This window comes from Rattus norvegicus, chromosome 17 (assembly GCF_036323735.1).
Source record: "Rattus norvegicus strain BN/NHsdMcwi chromosome 17, GRCr8, whole genome shotgun sequence".
NCBI classification, from domain to species: Eukaryota; Metazoa; Chordata; class Mammalia; order Rodentia; family Muridae; genus Rattus; species Rattus norvegicus.
The window spans coordinates 73,246,057-73,264,706 of record NC_086035.1 but is presented as its reverse complement, the minus strand read 5'-3'; the positions used below and the strand labels follow the sequence as shown (position 1 = coordinate 73,264,706).

The following is an 18,650-nucleotide window of genomic DNA, read 5'->3' as shown; positions in this document are numbered from 1 at the left end:
GGACAAAAATGGAGAAGTGAAAATCTCCCTATTCTTATGCATGAAGCCAATATCTGTCAACAGTATTGGAAAATTTTGCCAGATCTTATTTTTATTGTGCCAACAAATATTCCACAGAGGTCCAGGTGTGACACAGAACAATAGAAGACTACAAATTACAAATGTAGTTATTTCTTTTTAAGTTGGGTAACCTCCTGATAGGTATATCATGAGTTGAAAACATCATTCATATGCAAGTGCACTTAATAAGCCTAATATTGACCATTATACCCAACCCTATCACAAAAGGCTCCGAGTATTTCTGAATCTGTAGCATGCACAATCATCTAACCCAGCTTCTATCTTATAATGAAGTGTTGAGTGTCTCCCACACACATATATGTAGATATTTTGTTGACCTCACGATGTATGAAAGAAAACATACAATGTCCCAGAATATTGGTACATATCATACTCTGGTGGGCATGTCTAGCTTTTTACATTGTAACATGGTTGTCTTCAAAATTCATGCTTACAAACTACTCAACTGAGTTTATTTTTAAAGAAATCACAAAGATATTCCACAATGTTTTAACTAAGCTTACACTTTTTGACTGGGCTGTATTCATAGCCTCCCTTAGCCATGGGCTGGACATAGCTACTAGAGTGTATATGGTCTATGGACGCTGGTTGTATATGCTCCTGCTTACATGGTTGATCTAAAGCTTCATAGGCTGTGGTTGTGCTGTACCATGGGAAAGCATAGCAACTAATATTGCACATCTGGAGGAAACATAGAACAAACCCCAAAACTCAAAGCGCGCTCTCCCTTAAATGCCCTGGTCCATTATAAAGTCAATGGGTTGTAAGTGGGCCATGGTAAGCTGAGGCCCTTTATCAGACACTGCAGAACCTCTACCAAGGTAGCTGGGGGCCAGCGTGGACCAGCCCTCTTAGCACTTAACACCATGTGTCTTTTGCCTCATTCCACAAATCAAAAGATTATTCCCGTGCTAACTGTGCAGCGTGCCGTGCTAGAAGTTGTGAAACAGGCTGGTTTGCAAAGAACTTCTGATCATATCAAGAAATGGGCTAAAAAGTAAAGCAGGTGTGTGGCGGTACCTTGGTTCCGGGAAGAGGGAGAAACCTCAATCTAAAGAAAGCAAAACGAACTTCTTCATGTTGCTGCTGTGACTCTTAGCTAGTAAGCATTTGATAATTGGTAAAATGTGAAGCAGGGTGAGTATGGTCCTGTCTAACACTGCAGGATAAAAGGAATGTAAGAGAGGAAGAAGATAGAACCCCCGGTCTCTTTAAGCCCCTAAACCATGGTAGCCATTACTGTTCCCCTTCCAATATCCTGATGTTGTCCATTGCAATGCGAACTCTCAGTTCCCAAGTAGTTGTTGGTCCCTGGGGGAACCAGTGGAGCTGACTGCAGATCTGAGGTTTTCTTCCTTAGTGAGAATGGCGTCTGTAAACAACATGTTTGCTGCCAGGTTTCTATGTGGTTTCTGTGTGGAAACCTTGTAGCCTCTTTCTTCCTGCTGGCTGTGTGCTTTTTAAATTACTGGGTGATTAGGCTAATTAAGTGATTAACATTGACGACAAGGACCTTCCTTCCATTCATTTCACGGTAGCACCAAGTTTGCCTGTTCAAACTTCTCCCCATTTCTCTGCGGAAGAAACACCATTGCTCTAAGAGTAAGTAAGTGTGATGTTTTAAGAGGTAGGGGCTCACACCAGAATGCTCACTGGTGCCATTTTTTTTTGGTACAGTGTATTCCTGTGTGTTTTTACCTAGCTACAATGTGTCGGTTGATGAAGTTCTGCGATCTGAAATCCCTTTCCCCACCATTACACTGCCAACACCTTGTGTTTCTATAGACCTCATGATTATTGTTGACTGTCTAGAGGTCCACAGGACATACGATACCTGGGGTGGGGGCAGCCACTTCCCCATTTTTGGTCAAGAAACCCATTTCTCACCTTATTTTATCTATATAGGCCAAATTGCCAGAGACACAGAATATGTCTTTGAGACAATTGCCTTTTGCAAGATGGACTAAACACACAGCCCAGCTCTTTATTATATATGTACAGGGCAAAAAGACTGCCCTCAGGTTGCAAAAGATCAGGCGTGGCAGCTTCCTAGGAAACGATTTTCCTGTGTCAAGTCAGAAATAGAATCAACGTTTTATAATCAAGACATCATGCCATTCATTTCCCAGGCAACATCCACACAGGTTCAATTCTGCCTCTCTCTTCTGACCCCCAATACCAGAATGCCATTGGGACAATGAACTTGTGTGCCTTAGACCATCAGTCATCATCTCTTACTAGGACTCAGCATTGGTGGCAGATACCCTGTCAACTTTAGACTTCAGGTGAGCCCGGTGTACTGATCTCCCTTGGCAAAGGGAATTACATAAGTCTATAAAGCGAAGGAAAGCGGGAAGGAAGGGTTGGCCAGCTACAGGAGGAGGGAAAAATTCCACCGAAGTTTGTTCACTGCCTGCAGAATGGGAGGACAAGACTGGGTTCGAGCAGGGCAAAGTTTGCCTCGCTGTGCACACAACTGGTTCAGGTCTGGAGTTTTTTCCTCCTGGGACAGTGGGGACCCAGTAGCAACTCAAGCTGGAGTCGGAACCTGGAGGTGGTGGCGTGCAGGAAGCTGGCCTGCAGTCAATTTTAGAGCCCAGGGGAGGCAAAACTCGGAGGCCAAAGATCACAGGGCGCGTTGTGGGCGGAACCAAGGATGCCTCCTAAACCCAGCAAGCGACAGAGAGGCGTGGCCTGGGGTCCTGGTGGTGCAGAGACCGGACTCCGGCTGGCCTGGAGGGCATAAAGAGGGCGGGGATCTTGATGGGCGTGGCTTTGGTGGAGGCGGGGCTGAATGGAGCGCTTCTCTTTGCAGCCGCAGCTATTCCAACTCTCTGAAAATCCTTCCCGGTCCCAGAGAGGTCGCGCGCTCCGGCTTCGCCATGCTCCTGCTGCTAGGGCTGTGCCTGGGGTTGCCCCTCTTCTCCGAGTCCCAGGAAGAGGCACAGATCTGGGATGACACCTCGGAGCAAGTAAGTAGGAGAAAGAGCTGTGGGATCCCGCGACTCTGTCCCTTCCCTCCAATTCCCTTGGCCATATAGCTTCTGGCCAGGCTGGAATTGATTCGTGGGATGCAAGGAAGGAGGAGGTGGGATCACCGTCCTCCGCATCTGCATCATCCCTTCCCTAGACTTCAGCATGGGGCTTTCCCATCTGTTGGTCACTTGTGCCATTTCTGAGTGGCTCTCAGCGCCCCCCCCCCCGCCCCCGCTAGATTCCCGCAGAGCTGTGCAGGGAACTTCAAAGTTCTGCAGAATCAAATGTTCTCGTTGGCTCTCGCTGTCTACCAGATTCCTATCCGTCCTTACAAGTTTCTGAGACAGGCGCCTGCCCAGCAGTTCTTTGCAAGTTCCCATCTTGGAAGTGTGAGGTGGTTAAACTGTTGTAGCTCTCACCTAGGGAGAAAGGAGCTGATTAAAAGTCCTCAACTCCTGGAAACCTTAATATTCTCCACCCAAACACGGGGAAAACTCAATTTCCCCTCCGGTTCTTATCAATCCTGAGTAGTTTACTGGAGGTCCCATGATTAAGACAGTGTCAAGAACTAAAACAGCTCAGGTAACTTGGTGCACAGGTCAGCGTTTGTGTTTTAACCGGCATAACCGCCCAGATGACCAAAACTCTGCAAATGAAAAGGTTCAGTCAAGTGTCTGACCACTGGAAAAGTCTCGCGAAAACTGTCAAACAGACTTGCCTTAACTCCCTGTGAGGATCCTGTAGGAGAAGCGAACTTTTGTGGTGGTGTAGGAGAAAGGTAGGTTTTAGGTCCAGAGAAAGGCTTGTCCCCACTCTGCCACTTACAGCTGTGTCCTGGGCACACTCCTTATTTGAAATGCAATGCGTTTTCTCTGCAAGGCATGCTGTTCTATGGAGCTAGGACTGACCTAGAGCTTGCTATTAACCCAGGCTGGCTTTGAACGCTCAGACTTCCAGCCTGAATCTTCCAAATGCTGGGATCCCAGGTGTGCATCATATCTGTCTTACAATTCCTTTTGAGCAAATAGTAAGGATTTAGCTAGCTTGTGTAAGGAGCTGGTATCCAGTAGGCACTCAATAAATGAGAGATATTTTAGTGGTTAAGACTTGGCTACCCAGATCTGAATTCTAAACTGCCAGCAGGGTTGGCACTTGACACAGCTTCTGCTGGTAGGCTTGTACAGCTGAATTGCTGAGGGAAGGAATTCAGGGTAAAGTTCTTGAAGCTTTTCGAGGGTGTAAGGGGAAGGGAATGTGGGAAGAACCGAGACAAAGACTCTTTCTGGAGACTAGAGATGGATTCAAGCCATGTTGTCTCCACAACTACAAGTGAGCTTAACACGTTCCAAAGTTTCCTTTTTTAAAAAACAAAACATGCGATTTGGCTCATTTTGTTGATTTCCTGTTGTCTTCAACTCATGGTAACATTTATCTTGAAAATGACTAAATCAGACAACACACACACACACACACACACACACACACACACACACACTAAAAACCTTAAGGTATAAACTGCTATGGAAATAATTTGTACTTTTACTTTCTTTTAAATTTAGTGTGTGTGTGTGTGTGTGTGTGTATGTGTGTGTAAGAGGGGGGAGAAGGGGGGAGGCAGAGCTCTGGGCGTAAGAGACAGGTACTGGCTGAGGATGCGTGGAATATTGCTTGTCTGGGATGAATGATGTCTCTGGGTTCGATCCCCAGAGCTGATAAGAAAGAGTTTGAAGAGCTGACATTCTTAGCATAGAGTGTGAGAACGCAGTCACTGTTCTAGTCTCAAAAAGGATAACCTCTGAAGCTGTGTGCAAACTTAGTAAACGTCTAAAATGTGATAAGGGGTCTGGGGCGACAATTGGGCTGGGACAAAGCTTATTTATAAGCATGAAGACCTGAGTTCAATCCCCAGACCCCACATTAACAAAGAAAGAAACAAACAAAGCAAACCGAGGCAGGCCCTGGTGGACAACTAGTCGTCCTAGAGTCAGGGAGGTGGACACAGGTGGATCCTGGGACTGGTAACCAGTCTGACTTGTTTGACAAGTTCCAGGCCAGTGATCCCATCTCAAAAACTGCTGGTCAAAGCCTGAGGAATGACACTCTTTTGCACACGTGCCATGAATTACACACACACACACACACACACACACACAGAGAGAGACACAGGAGCTCGAGCACATGCTCACATGCACATTAGTATGCAAATTTGATGTAAACTGTAATGTAACTGAGCGTGCTTATCGACTTTTGTGACCATTCTGATCATTTACCTGTAACTGGGGAAAAACACTACTTGCATATTAGATTCAGTTTCCTTCTTCCACCCTCCTCTACTACATCTATAAAGTAGATGACCCTTAGTAGAGGAACTGCTAAAATCCATGGTTTCCAACTGTCTCTGTGTACTTGGGAGGTTAATTGAATATCAGAAACATGGCTTCCTTTCCATCCATGTTGATGAATGGGAAGGGATGGGGCTGGTGATAGGAGGATCATAGGTTAAATAATGTTACCTCAAAAGGAGCCGCCAGGGACCAGGGATATGGCTTAGTGGGTACAAGTGCTTGCCATTAAGTCCAATGACCTGAGTTCAATTCCCAGGACCCACATGGTAGAAAGAGAGGACTGACTCTCACAATTTGTCCTCTGACCTCTACAAATGTGTTATGGCCTCCCTCCCCTACAGAGGAAATAAATAAATGTAATAGAAAGTGCAAAAGAGCAATATGCCAGGGAATTAATATTAGAAAGGAAGTTACATGAAATCAACCATCTATCTCCTGATGTATCCACATTATGTCTTAAATTTATATGGTTTTTAAAAGTAAGGATAAAGTTTTTACTCAGTTTTAAATAAAAAAATGAAATAATATCAGTTACTGAGTATACAAAAGGTATCCAAATGCTTTATTTACGGCAAAAAAGAGGCAATGAAGTATTCTGGTTAAAAATATTCCAAGTGGAACCAGGTTAAGTGGGGTTCAAATCTGGACCCTGCTACCTCCTGGCTGTGTGTTCTTGGGCAAGCAACATAACCTCTCTGGTTTTCACTTTCATTGTGTCAGCATAGGGTTGTGAATAGATCCTCGCTCACAGAGGGATGGATCTGCATTTGGGGAAAGAACTTAATTCTAAAGGACTCCTTTGAGAGAAAGAATTTGAAGCTATGACTACAAATGACATATACGTGTGTGTGTGTGTCTTTGTGTGTCTTTGTGTGTCTTTGTGTGTCTGTGCATGTCTATGTGTGCATGTGTCTGTGTCTGTGTGTGTCTCTGTGTGTTTGTATGTGTCTATGTGTGTCTGTGCATGTATGTGTATATGTCTGTGTGTGTCTCTGTGTATCTGTGTGTATGTCTGAATGTGTGTCTGTATGTGTGTTTGTTTGTGTGTCTGTGTGTGTCTGTGTGTGTGTCTATGTGTGTGTGTATCTCTGTGTGTCTCTGTGTGTCTGTGTGTGTGTGTGTTTGTTTCTTTTAGTTGCACCCACAGTTGCCGTCCATAAGCTTATACATGCAGACCTCAAAACTCAGGATTGTTGAGCCCTGAAGCTAAGGCTCCCAGGGAGCCTTCCTTATAGCAGGCCACTTCCAGGCTGATATGTCAGTCTAATGCTCATGACACAACGTCTGCTCAGCACATGCTGGTCCTAAGTGTCCACCGGGCGTCCCATTTTCAAACCTCCCAAATGTTCACCTCCTCACACAGTTGCACTGGCTGGCTTGTCTTCTCATTGGAATCGAGAGAACTTTTGCTTCAGCTCTCTAGTAAGTAAAGCCAGGAAAAGCTCTGCAGGCAACCGGCCTCTCCATTACACTCTCTCCGTGTACAGGATGGGGTTGCTGAGGTGGGGCCGAGGTGGGGGAAGAGATGTGGGAGACATTCCAGCAGTGCGCTCACTCCCCAACCAGCCATATCTCATGTCCTGAGGGTGTAAAGGAAGGGCGGGGTCGGCCTGAGGCTGGGCGATGAACTGTATGTGACTTTGTGCTCCCAAGTCTCATATTTCTCAAAATTCTGGGTGCTCATCCATAAAAAGCTCTTGTTTAATGTGCAGTCTGAAGTCAATCGGTAATGCCTGCATCTGAGGCTGGCTTAGAAGAAAGAGGCACCGGATCCTCTGAGAGTTTTGGGGAGTGGAGAAGCAAGACGGGCGTGTCCTAAGCCACTCATTGGTTTTTTTCTTTTTCCTCCCCCCTCCTTTTTTTGTCTTCTCTTCTGTGTATGCATATGTGTGTGCAAGTGTATGGAGCTGCACACGCAGCTGTGTGTTCACGTGTATGGCGGCCTAAGAGCAGCCTTGGATATCGTTCCTCAGGGGCTTGCTGTGTCTACTTTTAGTTTTACTCTCTGTGTCTCTGTCTTTGTCTCTGTCTCTGTCTCTGTCTCTCTCTCTCTCTCTCTCTCTCTCTCTGTGCGTGCGTGTGTGTGTGTGTGTGCTTGAGTGTATATATGTGTACCAGGTACTCTTGGAAACCAGAAGAGTACATCTGAGCTCCTAAAACTAGAAACTGGATTCAGAAGTCAGTCAGCCAGTCAGTCTGTCTGTCTGTCCTTAACTTTTTCATGTTGTCCTTCCCAACCCTTCCAGACTCAGACTCACAGCACTCAACCTGGGATAATTGCAACCTCAAGTGACTTTTCAATTTTCCAGCCTCAATTTTGTTTGAGGGTCTATAGCAGCTCTCTAAGGCAGTGGTTGCTCTGTGGCTGGGTCTTGCCGTCAGCGTTCTGAAGGCCCTCAGAGGTACGGTGTTGGCTGGTGGTTCACTTTCTCATCCTTACCCCGCTAGGAAGGGTGACTTTGGTATGCTCAAGAGGCCTGCTGAGGTTGGCATTAATAAAACATCCCTCACATGTGTTGTGGGACCTAGATTCAGGGACCCCTGGATAGAGCTCAAAAGAGAATGGACCCACCTTTCCATTCTGTACCAGCCAATCATTCTCAAGCATCCAGAGCAAGAAACAGTAAAGACATTCTAGGCCTCTCCTCTACCCTCCCCTTCCCTGTTCCCCTCCTTTTCCCTACTCTGTTCCCCTCCCACCCCCTGCTCTCCTCCTCTCCCCTCCCCTGTTACCTTCCTTTCCCCTCCCCTCTTTTCACCTCTCCTCCCTCTCCTTTCCCCTCCCCTCTCTTTCCCTACCCTCCCCCTCCTCTCCCCTCCCTTGTTCCCCTCCCCTCCCTTGTTCTCCTCTCCTCCTCTCCCCTCCCCTGTTCCCCTTCCCTCCCCTCCCCTTCCCCCCTCTTCTCCTCCTGAGTCCCTCATACTTTCCCACTGATGAACTACACTACTCAGGTCTGTGATGCTTTAACAGGTACTAGTAATCAATCTGTGAAGACAGGGATGTACTTTGGTTCACAGTTTCAGGGTCTCTGATCCATTCATAAGCTGGTCCTATTGCTTGAAACCTGTGTGAGACAATTCAGAGACACGTGGTAGAGCAAGTACATTTATGTCTTGGCTGGGAATTATTGCAAACAGTAGAGCTCGCTTCCCATACCCTCTTCCCAGCATTTCTCCCTCATGTCGCAAAGGCTTCCCACTGCTGAAGTCCCACCGCATTCCAACAGCAAAAAGCTGGAGACCAGGCCTCCAACATGTAGGTCTTTGACAGACATCCGGAATCCACATTAGAGCTGAGACTCATGGAAGAGTATCTCAACCTCCTTTCTCTATTGCTGGCTGAAGCACGATTGAACGCTGAGATAGACCCTGGGAGAGACAGAGAGCAGCACCCGTGATTTTAGAAGATTCTGTTTCAAACATATACTTCTACTAATAGACGATGAAGAAGAGGCAGTCATTCCAAACTCAAGCTCTGTTGCATTTTTGCTGTGAGCACATCTGAAGGGGAGCTAGCTCCGGGTGGTGAGCATATCTGAGGGGAGCTAGCTCCGGGTGGTAAGCACATCTGAGGGGAGCTAGCTCCCAGTGGTGACTTACTGCCAGGTCCACAGGAGCCCAAGGGGCAGGGGCACCATGCAGCTGATGGTTTCTGAGCATGCTTCTCTAGAGAACCTAGTTCTTTTTAAAAAATTCTTCCTTTCCATCCAACCCTACACAGCTAGTTCTAGCCATCCTGTGATTTCCTCAAAGCCTCCCACTACTCAAGGATTTTGTTAACTTGATGTTGTTTTTGTGTTTTGTTTTTTGTTTTTTTTCCCCCACAACTTATACATGTACCTGTACTGGGTCTGTTATTGTATTTAATTATTTCTTCCTTCCTTCTTTCCTTCCTTCTTTCCCTCCTTCTTTCCTTCCTCCTTTCCTTCTTTCCTTCTTTCCTTCTTTCCTTCTTTCCTTCTTTCTTTCTTTCCTTCCTTCCTTCCTTCCTTCCTTCCTTCCTTCCTTCCTTCCTTCCTCGTTCTCCCCCTCTCATTTAACTTGCTTATTGTATAATGTGGCTTTGGATAGCAAAGCAAATTTAAAAACTTGTTTATCTATTTGTGTGTATGTTTGTGGTTTCGTCTGTGTGTGGAAGTCAGAGGCCAGCTTGAGGGAGAGTCTCCACTCTCTGTTTCCTCTGTGTCAGTGCCAGAGATGGAACTCAGATCTGCAGGTTTAGCATCAGGTAACTTCACTCCATGAGCCAACTCACTGGCCTACACACCTAACACATCACACGTCATGGTAAGTGCTGCAGTCCCGGCGTCTTGCGATCTGATGTTGAGGCGAAACGCTCTGCTTGCTAGGCAAAGCCCACTTGAGCCATCTCTTGGGCCTATGGTTTGGAGTTACAAAGAAATCCATGGAGACTCCTAAGCTATTTGTGGTCCTTCCTTGCCTTAGATCTGGAAGCCTCTTACTTTTCTGTCCATAATCGCTCCCCCCCCCCAGGTTCTTTGAAGATAAAGGAGGAAAAAGAAATCCTCAAACAACAAAAAGGATAAAAATTCCTAGCCGAAAACAATGATGGTGACATCAGTGCCATTTCCACCTCTTGGCCTGGCTGGCACCGGTCAATCTGCCTGTACCAGAAAGATTCAGTCCTGGGTCAGCTTGAGTTTAAACTTGGACTGAAGTGTTGCCATGGCGATCCCCTGAGAAGCTAGATAGTCATCTCAAAAATGAAGAAAACAAAACAAAACAAAACAAAACAAAAAAAAACTCCCCAGCTTCTCTGGTTTTCCTTCGAGTCTGCTTGTTTTGTTGAAAACCATATTTTGCAAAGGAGGAGACATCAAAGAACATACTTTAGATCAAGCGACAGACTTGAGGCTGAGAGAGGCTGTTTTTTGGCAGGAATTGTCTAAGGCGCTCCCCTGCCTGTTCTACAATTTAGGGAGGGAAAGACCCAAAGCGAACTGAGAATCAGTAAAGCACTTGCCCTGGGTCCTTATACTGGTTTGACCCCCCCTTTTTTTTAATCTCCCTTTGCTTTAGAAAACAAGCAGATTTCTCCTCAGGGAGATCTTGTTCCCACCTGGGGCGGGGTCAGCTGCTGCCATCCTAAGTCTCCCAAGTTTCTCTCTTCAAGCAGGCTGTACGGTGGTCACATAGTCAGGAATAAGAGAAAGGATGGTGATGTCTCCATTGTACTCTTGGTTAATTTAAAAAAGTATTTATTTGTGTGTGTGTGTGTGTGTGTGTGTGTGTGTTTGCATGCACACACATGCGTGCCATGATGCATGTGTTTTGGAGGACAGTTTGTGGGAGTTGGTTGGTCCTCTGTGACCAGTGTGTGGGTCTTGGAGGATAAACTCAGGTCAGGTCACTGGGCTCGGCAGCAAATGCCTATACCCACTGTGTAATCTCAGCAGACCTCCTGTTAGTTTTGAAATGTAGATATAATTATTGCCCCTTCTGATAGGGAAGTAGCATTTTCTGATTTGTCAAAGACCAAAGAAAAATATAAATGGGGAGAATTCACCCACCCCAAAGCAGTACCCCTTAGCATGTCGGAATACACTCGACACATTAAACTGCTAACCGCGTCAGATGTAGTTTTGTTCTCTGGGTTAGCACTTTCGAGTGTTTGGTGAGTGTGGCACTTTGAGCAAAGCCGATCGTGACTGACAACAGAGAACCCTGTATACGACCGTCTTCTGTAACACACATTTTATTCTTGCTTCTACAACTACTCCGTTGGGGCCTGACAATGGAACAGGTGGTCACAAGTTTCTGGGGGACCACGTCTACCCCTAATGTGGCCAATTACTGTCTCGGAGGGAGCAGGCAGCTCTGAAGGTTCGAGATCTCATCCTAATTCTTCAGATTATCTATAATTTACACTCGGTCCGGAAATGGTAAGCACTGCTTACATCTATAACATTTTGGCCAGAGCTTGTCCCATGGCTCCATTTGGCCACAGCAAGTGATCTTTCAAGCAGAGAGCAGCCAGAAATATATATAACGAGCAGTGTTGAAACCCAGTAATATACCTGTTGGTCAATAAATATAGATCATCTTTGCTATTTTTAGTATTTCTGTGACATTGTGTGTGTGCATATGAGTGCGTGTGTGTGTGTGTGTGTGTGTGTGTGTGTGTGTGTGTGTATGTGTGTGTGTGTGTGTGTGTTTAGTATGTCTGCATGTGGAGGTCAGAGGTCCACTTAGGGTGGCACTTTTCAGAAGATGTTCACCTGTCTTGGATTTCAGAACAGGGTCTCTCAGTGGAGCCTGAGGCTCTTCAGGCTATGCTTGATGGCCGGTGAGCCCTGGGATCCCCATATTGCCGTCTGACCATGGCCAGAGAGCCCCTGGGTCCTCCCGTCTATCTCCCCATGTAGTCAACCCCCAGTAGCCCAGTTTTGGTCTTTCCTGCACCAGGTTCACAAGGAAGCCATTATGCTTGGGTTCTTATGGGGGATTCTGGGCCCAAGTTCATGTCCTTGTGTCTGTGTGGCAAACACTCTGCCAACTGTGCCACCTCTGGTCCCCAGGGTATCATGGTGTACTTAACCAAACTACTTTTAATTGATACTTCAGGCCAGTGGTTCTCAACCTTCCCCATGCTGTAATCCTTTAATACAGTTTCTCACATTGTGGTGACCCCCCTCCCCACAACCATAAAATTATTTCGTTGTTACTTCGTAGCCGTAATTTTGCTACTGTTATGAATCGTCATGTAAATGTCTGTGTTTTCCATTGGTCTTAGGCAACCGCTAAGAAAAGATTGTTCAATCCCCAAAGGGCTCATGACTCACAGGCTGGGAATAGTTTTAGGTTATTTTCAACTAATAACAGCGGTTTTAAAAGTTATACATTCTAGTTTTCTAGTAATTCCCCTCTACTATTTACCTTCCTGTAACTAGAGTTTTTAACTGAAGGATATAAACATAGATGGGAATATATGTATACCTGCTTTAGAGAGTTTTACAGTTTCTTAAAAGTCAAATTTACCGCATGAAATAGGAATTTCACTTATAGAAAAATAAAGCCACGTCTCTACATCCTCGGGAAAGATTGCCTGTGTGTGTTTCATTCAAGTTATGAATCATTCATACCAGCTAAAGAGAAGCAATAACTGCCCACCAGTTGCCAAGCAGATAAAATGGTAAATGCTGTATACGTACACAAAACGTTGTATATCTACACAATGGAGTATTATTCAACAATAATAAAGAAGTGTCTGCTACCGTGTAAATGAGCCTTAAGACCACTATGTAAAATAAAAAACAAGACATGTAAATATATACATGGTATATGATTCCATTTATATAAACTGATCAAAACGAACACGACTGGGTTAAACAGTTTAGTGGTTGCTGAAGGCTGGGGGTGCGGGATTGAGAGGTGATCACCAGAGGGTGCAAGGTGCGTGCGTGCGGGTGTGTGTGGGTGTGCGTGTATGCACGTGTGCTATGTGTGTGCGTGCTTGTGTGTGTGCACACTCACATGCATGCACATGTGTGTTTGTGCACATGTGCTTGTGTGTGTGTGCACGCACGGGTGTACTCCCATGCATGTGTGTGTGGAGTGAGTCCACATCAGGTTTCCTGCCACATTGCTCTCCCTTATTGTCTGAGATAGAGTCTCTCTCTCTCTCTCTCTCTCTCTCTCTCTCTCTCTCTCTCTCTCAAGCTTGCTGCTTCTCCTAGCTGGCTAACCAACAAGTTCCAGGAATCCTGGTGTGTCCACTGCACTCCCCAGCAGCCTTGGGGCTATACATGTGTGCTGCCATACCTGGCCTTTTATGTGGATACTTGGGATTAACCCCAAGTCCTGATGCTTGTGCAACGATGTCTTTACCCACTAACTCAGTTTCTTTTTAGAACGATGATAAAGACTGCCCTAACTGTGGTGACGGTTGTCCACTCCTATCAGAGTAAGACACATTATGTGTGTGTGAAGGAAGTCAATTTTATAGTATAAAAATTACACTCAAAACTACTTTACGTTGTGTAAACTCAGGCTGGAGAGGAGCCTTACAAGGGCTCTCGGCTCCTACAGAGGAACCGAGTTCAGTTCTAGGGAGACCCAAAGCCTCTGCCCTGTGTAAAACACCACACACAGAGACACATGATCAAAAGCAAAATAGATTTCCAAATATGTGATGTCCGGGTACGCTTTTCAGTTTTCTGTTCCATGCTCTCCAGTTGCTAGGAAAGAAAACTTGTTACTCAGAGCAGTAATCGTTTATTTAAACAAAAATTTCTTGTGTGTGACACTCGAAGGCCAGCTACAATTTTTAAATCAGCCCAGAGGAAATGGTTTACTATTACAGTGATTTTAAATTTTTTTAAAACTTAACATACTTTCTTTTTTAAAATTATTTTTATTTATTTTATGTATGTGAGTACACTGTCAGACACACCAGAATCAGGCATTGAATCCCATCACAGATGGTTGTGAGCCACCATGTGGCTGCTGGAATTGAACTCGGGACCTCTGGAAGAGCAGTCAGTGCTCTTAGCTGCTGAGCTGTCTCTCTAGCCCGTGATTTTAAGTTTTAAAATTTATTTATTCTTATGTGTATGAGTGCTTTGCCTGTCTGTGTGTGTGTATGCCACTTGTATACCTGGTGCGTGTGGGGGCCAGAGAGGGTATTGGATCTCCAAGAACTGTAGTTACAGACTGTTTTGAGCTGTCATGTGGGTGCTGGGAATAGAACCTGGGCCCTCTGAAGAGCTCTTTGCTGTCAAGACATGTCTCCAGCCACTGTGGTTTTTGTTTTGTTTTTAAAGAAAAGTTTTATTATTTTTGGTACCCATCTCTTGTCTATGAGAAAATAGAAGAAATTGTCCAGAAAAAAAATATCTTTAAGAAAACTCAGGGGGTTGGGGATTTAGCTCAGCGGTAGAGCACTTGCCTAGCAAGCTCAAGGCCCTGGGTTCGGTCCCCAGCTCTGAAAAAAAGAAAAAAGAAAAAAAAAAAAAAAGAAAACTCAGGGTAACTTCAATGTTGTGTCTGGGTTTCCCAGGATTGTTCACTGAATAGGACACTCTCTAGAAGAAGGCCCACTTGCCTGTATTACCATGATGTAATGGACACAATTGTGGAGGTTGTGGTCCGTTGCTATGTATCATAATGCTCACTACTGGCCCTGGATGCCCCCAGGGATGAGAATATTCTCACAGAGACCCAAGTGATGCTATGTCACCTTCCCCCTCAAGTTATCCCTGATTGGTGAAGAAAGATGACTAGGGTTTATTGCTGAGCAGAGAGAAATGGGCAGGGTTTTCAGTTCCTGGGCTTGGATTCAGAGGAGAGGCAAGGGGAGGAGGGAGAAGGTAGAGAGAGGAGAAGAAATCATGGGGTAAGTGAGTCAGAAAACATGGCCATGAGGAATGGCCAACCGGAGTTAAGAGTGTTGCAGATAGAACATAGCAGGTTATAGCCCAGGGTTATTGATGGGGAAGTAGATTTTAATAGATTAGAGGGTAGATATCTGCCAAGCTCTAGTGCATCAACAGCTTTTTATAGATAAAAAAAGTTGAGTGTCTTTTATCTGGAAACTGAATGATTAAGGGTGGAATAGAAACCCCCAACTGAGATTAAATATTGAATACGACAACATGATAGGAAGGAATTTAATGACAAGTCAAAGACAGAGTGAAGCAGAGTGAAGCATTCCATGGCTATCTTAGGTCTTGTCACTTCATCTGCACCCTTGTTACAGATGTAGGCACACCCAGATGATGAGGTAGGATGACCTCACAGGGCAAGTGGATCTAGAATGATGAATGCTAATCCCAGCCCAGCAAAACAGTCTCTGATGAAAGAAAAAATAATAATAATTAGTCAGAACGACTTTGCAAGCTCAGGAGTGGGCCTGAATGGTTTTCACACCGTCACGTGACTCGTCCACGAAAGCTCACCATGCTGTTTCATGCTTCTTCTCTCTTTCCAGGTCATGCTCAGGGTCCCCAGACAACTCAGGCTGTTGCAGAGGCTGGTACGTATATCTTCGGACACCGCTTTCAAAGGCCCAACTCTCCTGCTTCCTTTGAACCAGGATCCGGTTTATATGCAGGTTTCTGAAAGCCCGGGTTGCTCCTTAGAGAAGAGTTCTAGCCTGAGGCGGTATTGCTGAGTCCATCAGAAGTTTTCTCAAAGGGAGATTCTTTCTTAAAAGAGGGGCCAGAGAGTCAGTGCATAAGAGTGTCCGCTGCACGAGCACGGGGCTCTGAGTGAGAATTTCCACCCCCATGTAAAAAGCCTACTGCAGCTGCATGCCGGCCTATTCCCCAGATGCTGTGTGGGGCGGAAGGATCACTAGAGCCTGCTGGGTGTCCATCTACCTCGAGTTCAGTGAGAGACATTGCCTCAGAGGGAATGATAGAGTAGGACTCCTGAGGGCCTCCTCTGTACTCGGCCTGCATGCTCATGAGAGCACAGCCCCCATCCCCACAAAGACACTGTACAGAGCTTCAAATACCTGCACTTAAGAATCGAGAATCTGGGGGCTGGGGATTTAGCTCAGTGGTAGAGTGCTTACCTAGGAAGCGCAAGGCCCTGGGTTCGGTCCCCAGCTCCGAAAAAAAGAACCAAAAAAAAAAAAAAAAAAAAAAAGAATCGAGAATCTGGATCCATCTTGTGCATTTGTTTACTTTCCATAACACCATATCTCAGGAGTATGAAGGCTTTGTTTCCAAGTGAACAGCATTTGCAGAGTGAAGCACTGCGTGATGGGAGTTGGGTGGTCTCTCCACATACGATGGAGTCCGTGAACACATTCCCTGACGGTGAACGAATTCTGACAGTTTAAAAATAGGTTGTTGGCCATCTGCTATAGCTAATCTCTGAACTGCTGCTATTGAGTCCCTGCCCTGCTTTTCTAGTATTCGTTTAAATCCTCCTAATTGGGAACTTATTGGGGTTGCTCACGCAGCCGGTGACATCTGTCTTCTGAGTTGGAAGATTCCCTAAGAAACATGACATCAGTTAATGACTTTGGTTTTGGTGTAGTTGCTGGGTAAGCCTTTTGGGTTCCTGTGTTTATCATTTCTTTTACAGCCTCTGAGTTTCATTATTGATCAAAAATGCTTTGTGTGTGTGTGTGTGTGTGTGTGTGTGTGTGTGTGTGTGTGTGTGTGTGTGTGTGTGTTTAGAAGGGGTCTCCTGTATCTCAGGCTGGCCTCGAACTCTCTATGCAGCCAAAGCTGTCCATTGGTTCCTGATGTTCTTGGTCCTTCTGCTTCTATCCCCCACATGTAGGGAGGATTGCTGGCGTGTATGGGACACTGTGCCTGGCAGTTACAAAGATTTTCATGACCGTATCACCTGCACTGATCATATGACCTCTCGAATCTTCCTAGACATCTCTTAAACTTTCTAAGTCTTCACATGCATCACTCGTGTCTTAATGTGAGCTCTATCCACGGAGGGTCTTTCCAGGAGTAACACACAGGCCATGAGTTCTGCAATTCCCTACCTCGAGGCTAAAACTCTAAACATAGCATGTGCATTTATTCATGTGAGATTGCATGATCTGGCTTCTGCCTGTGCCTGGAGTCTCCCCCACCAACCGTAGCTCTCAGTATGTTACAGATTATTAGTAGTGAATAGAAAGTAGGCAGCTCAGAATGTTCCAGGTTTTAATCGATGAACAGAAACTGAGCAGCATCAACTAGCAGTCTCTCGCCAATGTCCGGACCACAGAGACCTGCTTGGTTATGTTTAGAACTAGTCAGATTCCTCTTTCTGTAGAAGTCCTTGGACACACATACACACGAGCATGCACACACACGAACACATGCACACATGCATGCTCATGCATATACATACAGATATTGCAATTTGAATATCGGAGACGTCTTTGTATCCGAGCTTCCACCATGCCTAAGAGACGCCGGCTAGCTTTATCAAAGCAATTTACTCGTGTTTTCTACCCTCTGACAGCAGGATTCCTTCTTGGTAGCCCTTTGGGAGAAGGCATTCTGAACTCAGTGCCAAGGATTATTTTATTGCGATGTGGTGTGATATACAAACATTGAAATGATTGCTGTGGGGGAATAAATATACTCACATGTCGCTGGTAACAGAAGTTGTCCTCTACGCGGAAGCATGTCAGGAAACAGTGGGTGGGCTAAGTGGATGAGCACAGCCCAGAGCATCTATCAGGATTTTCATGGGAAGGAATGTGTGAGCGGGTGGATGTGCCCCGTTAGCTTCGGTTTGGACACTTGGCGTTGTTTTGGCAGCTCTTGGCTGTAATAGCTGCCCCTCATTGCCCAGTGTGAGCTTCTGGGGGCGACATGGGGCAGAGCCAGTATTGGTTTTCTGTGGGAGAGTTTGGTAGAGGAGGTGGTCAGCAGTGCGGGTCCTAGTTAGTGTGTTGAAGGTGTAGTAGCACGGCCGTCACCTCTGTCTCTACAGCGAGGGGAGGAGTCTCTCCAGGAAGACATTCTCAAATGCTAGGTTACGTCATCTGCCAGGACGTGGATGCAAGTGGAGAGAAGCGAATTAAGGGAGCTGAGCCAGTCTCATAACGACAGATAGCGCATGTTTCCTCTCACTTGTGGGTTCTAGACCTTACAGATACATAAAACCATTTATGTATAGATGTTGTGAAAGCAGAAGGTTAAAGGGGACTGATGGGAGGCAGGCAATGGCCGAGACGGCAATGTGTACAAAGTATGTTTTTATATGAAAATGGCCTCATATACTATATAGAAATTAGTCAGGACAGCTGGGACTTGGTGCTGACCACTGGTCTCTCGTGGACGCTGCTTCTATCTGTTTCTGTCTCCACAGCACAGAGTGTCATTTTCAGGTGACCGAATGCTGCTTCTCCCTGGACAGAGAGAGATAGGTTCCTGCTTATCTCTAAATGTCAGGAGGCATTGCTGGGTAGATTGTATGAATGTGAACAGGTGAATTGGGGCTGGCATCGTGTTATGTCACCGTTTTCATGGTGGGGAGGGAATGGTTTCCCCCAGGTGAATACAGCAAGCAAGGAGACTTCATCAGTGACGACACACACTGCACAGCTTTTGGGAAGAACAGGAGGCCTTAAGGTTGAGTCAAGCTCATCAGACCTAGAATCCAGTCAATCCATTCCCATCTTCTCTGTAAAACAAGGAAGAGTGAGGGTAGCCGGTTTCTCGAGCTACCCCAGTGGCTACTCCTAATGGCTGCAAATGATGGTTGGGCCAGGAGACCTCTGGGATGGCACAGCAGTTAGGAGTACTGGCTGCTTTTCCAGAG

At 45.8% G+C, this 18,650-nt stretch overlaps 1 protein-coding gene across 1 annotated transcript in view; it reads left to right on the top strand.

The window, feature by feature from the left end:
• The first annotated feature begins 2,776 nt into the window (after positions 1-2,776).
• The window catches only part of Itih5 (inter-alpha-trypsin inhibitor heavy chain 5), a 100,045-nt gene continuing 84,171 nt past the window's right edge, over positions 2,777-18,650 (top strand). The window contains exons 1-2 of the mRNA XM_039096454.2: positions 2,777-3,053; positions 15,352-15,396. Coding sequence (XP_038952382.1) covers positions 2,964-3,053; positions 15,352-15,396 — 135 coding nt within the window. The 5' untranslated portion in view covers positions 2,777-2,963. The remainder of the gene's footprint in view (positions 3,054-15,351; positions 15,397-18,650) is intronic.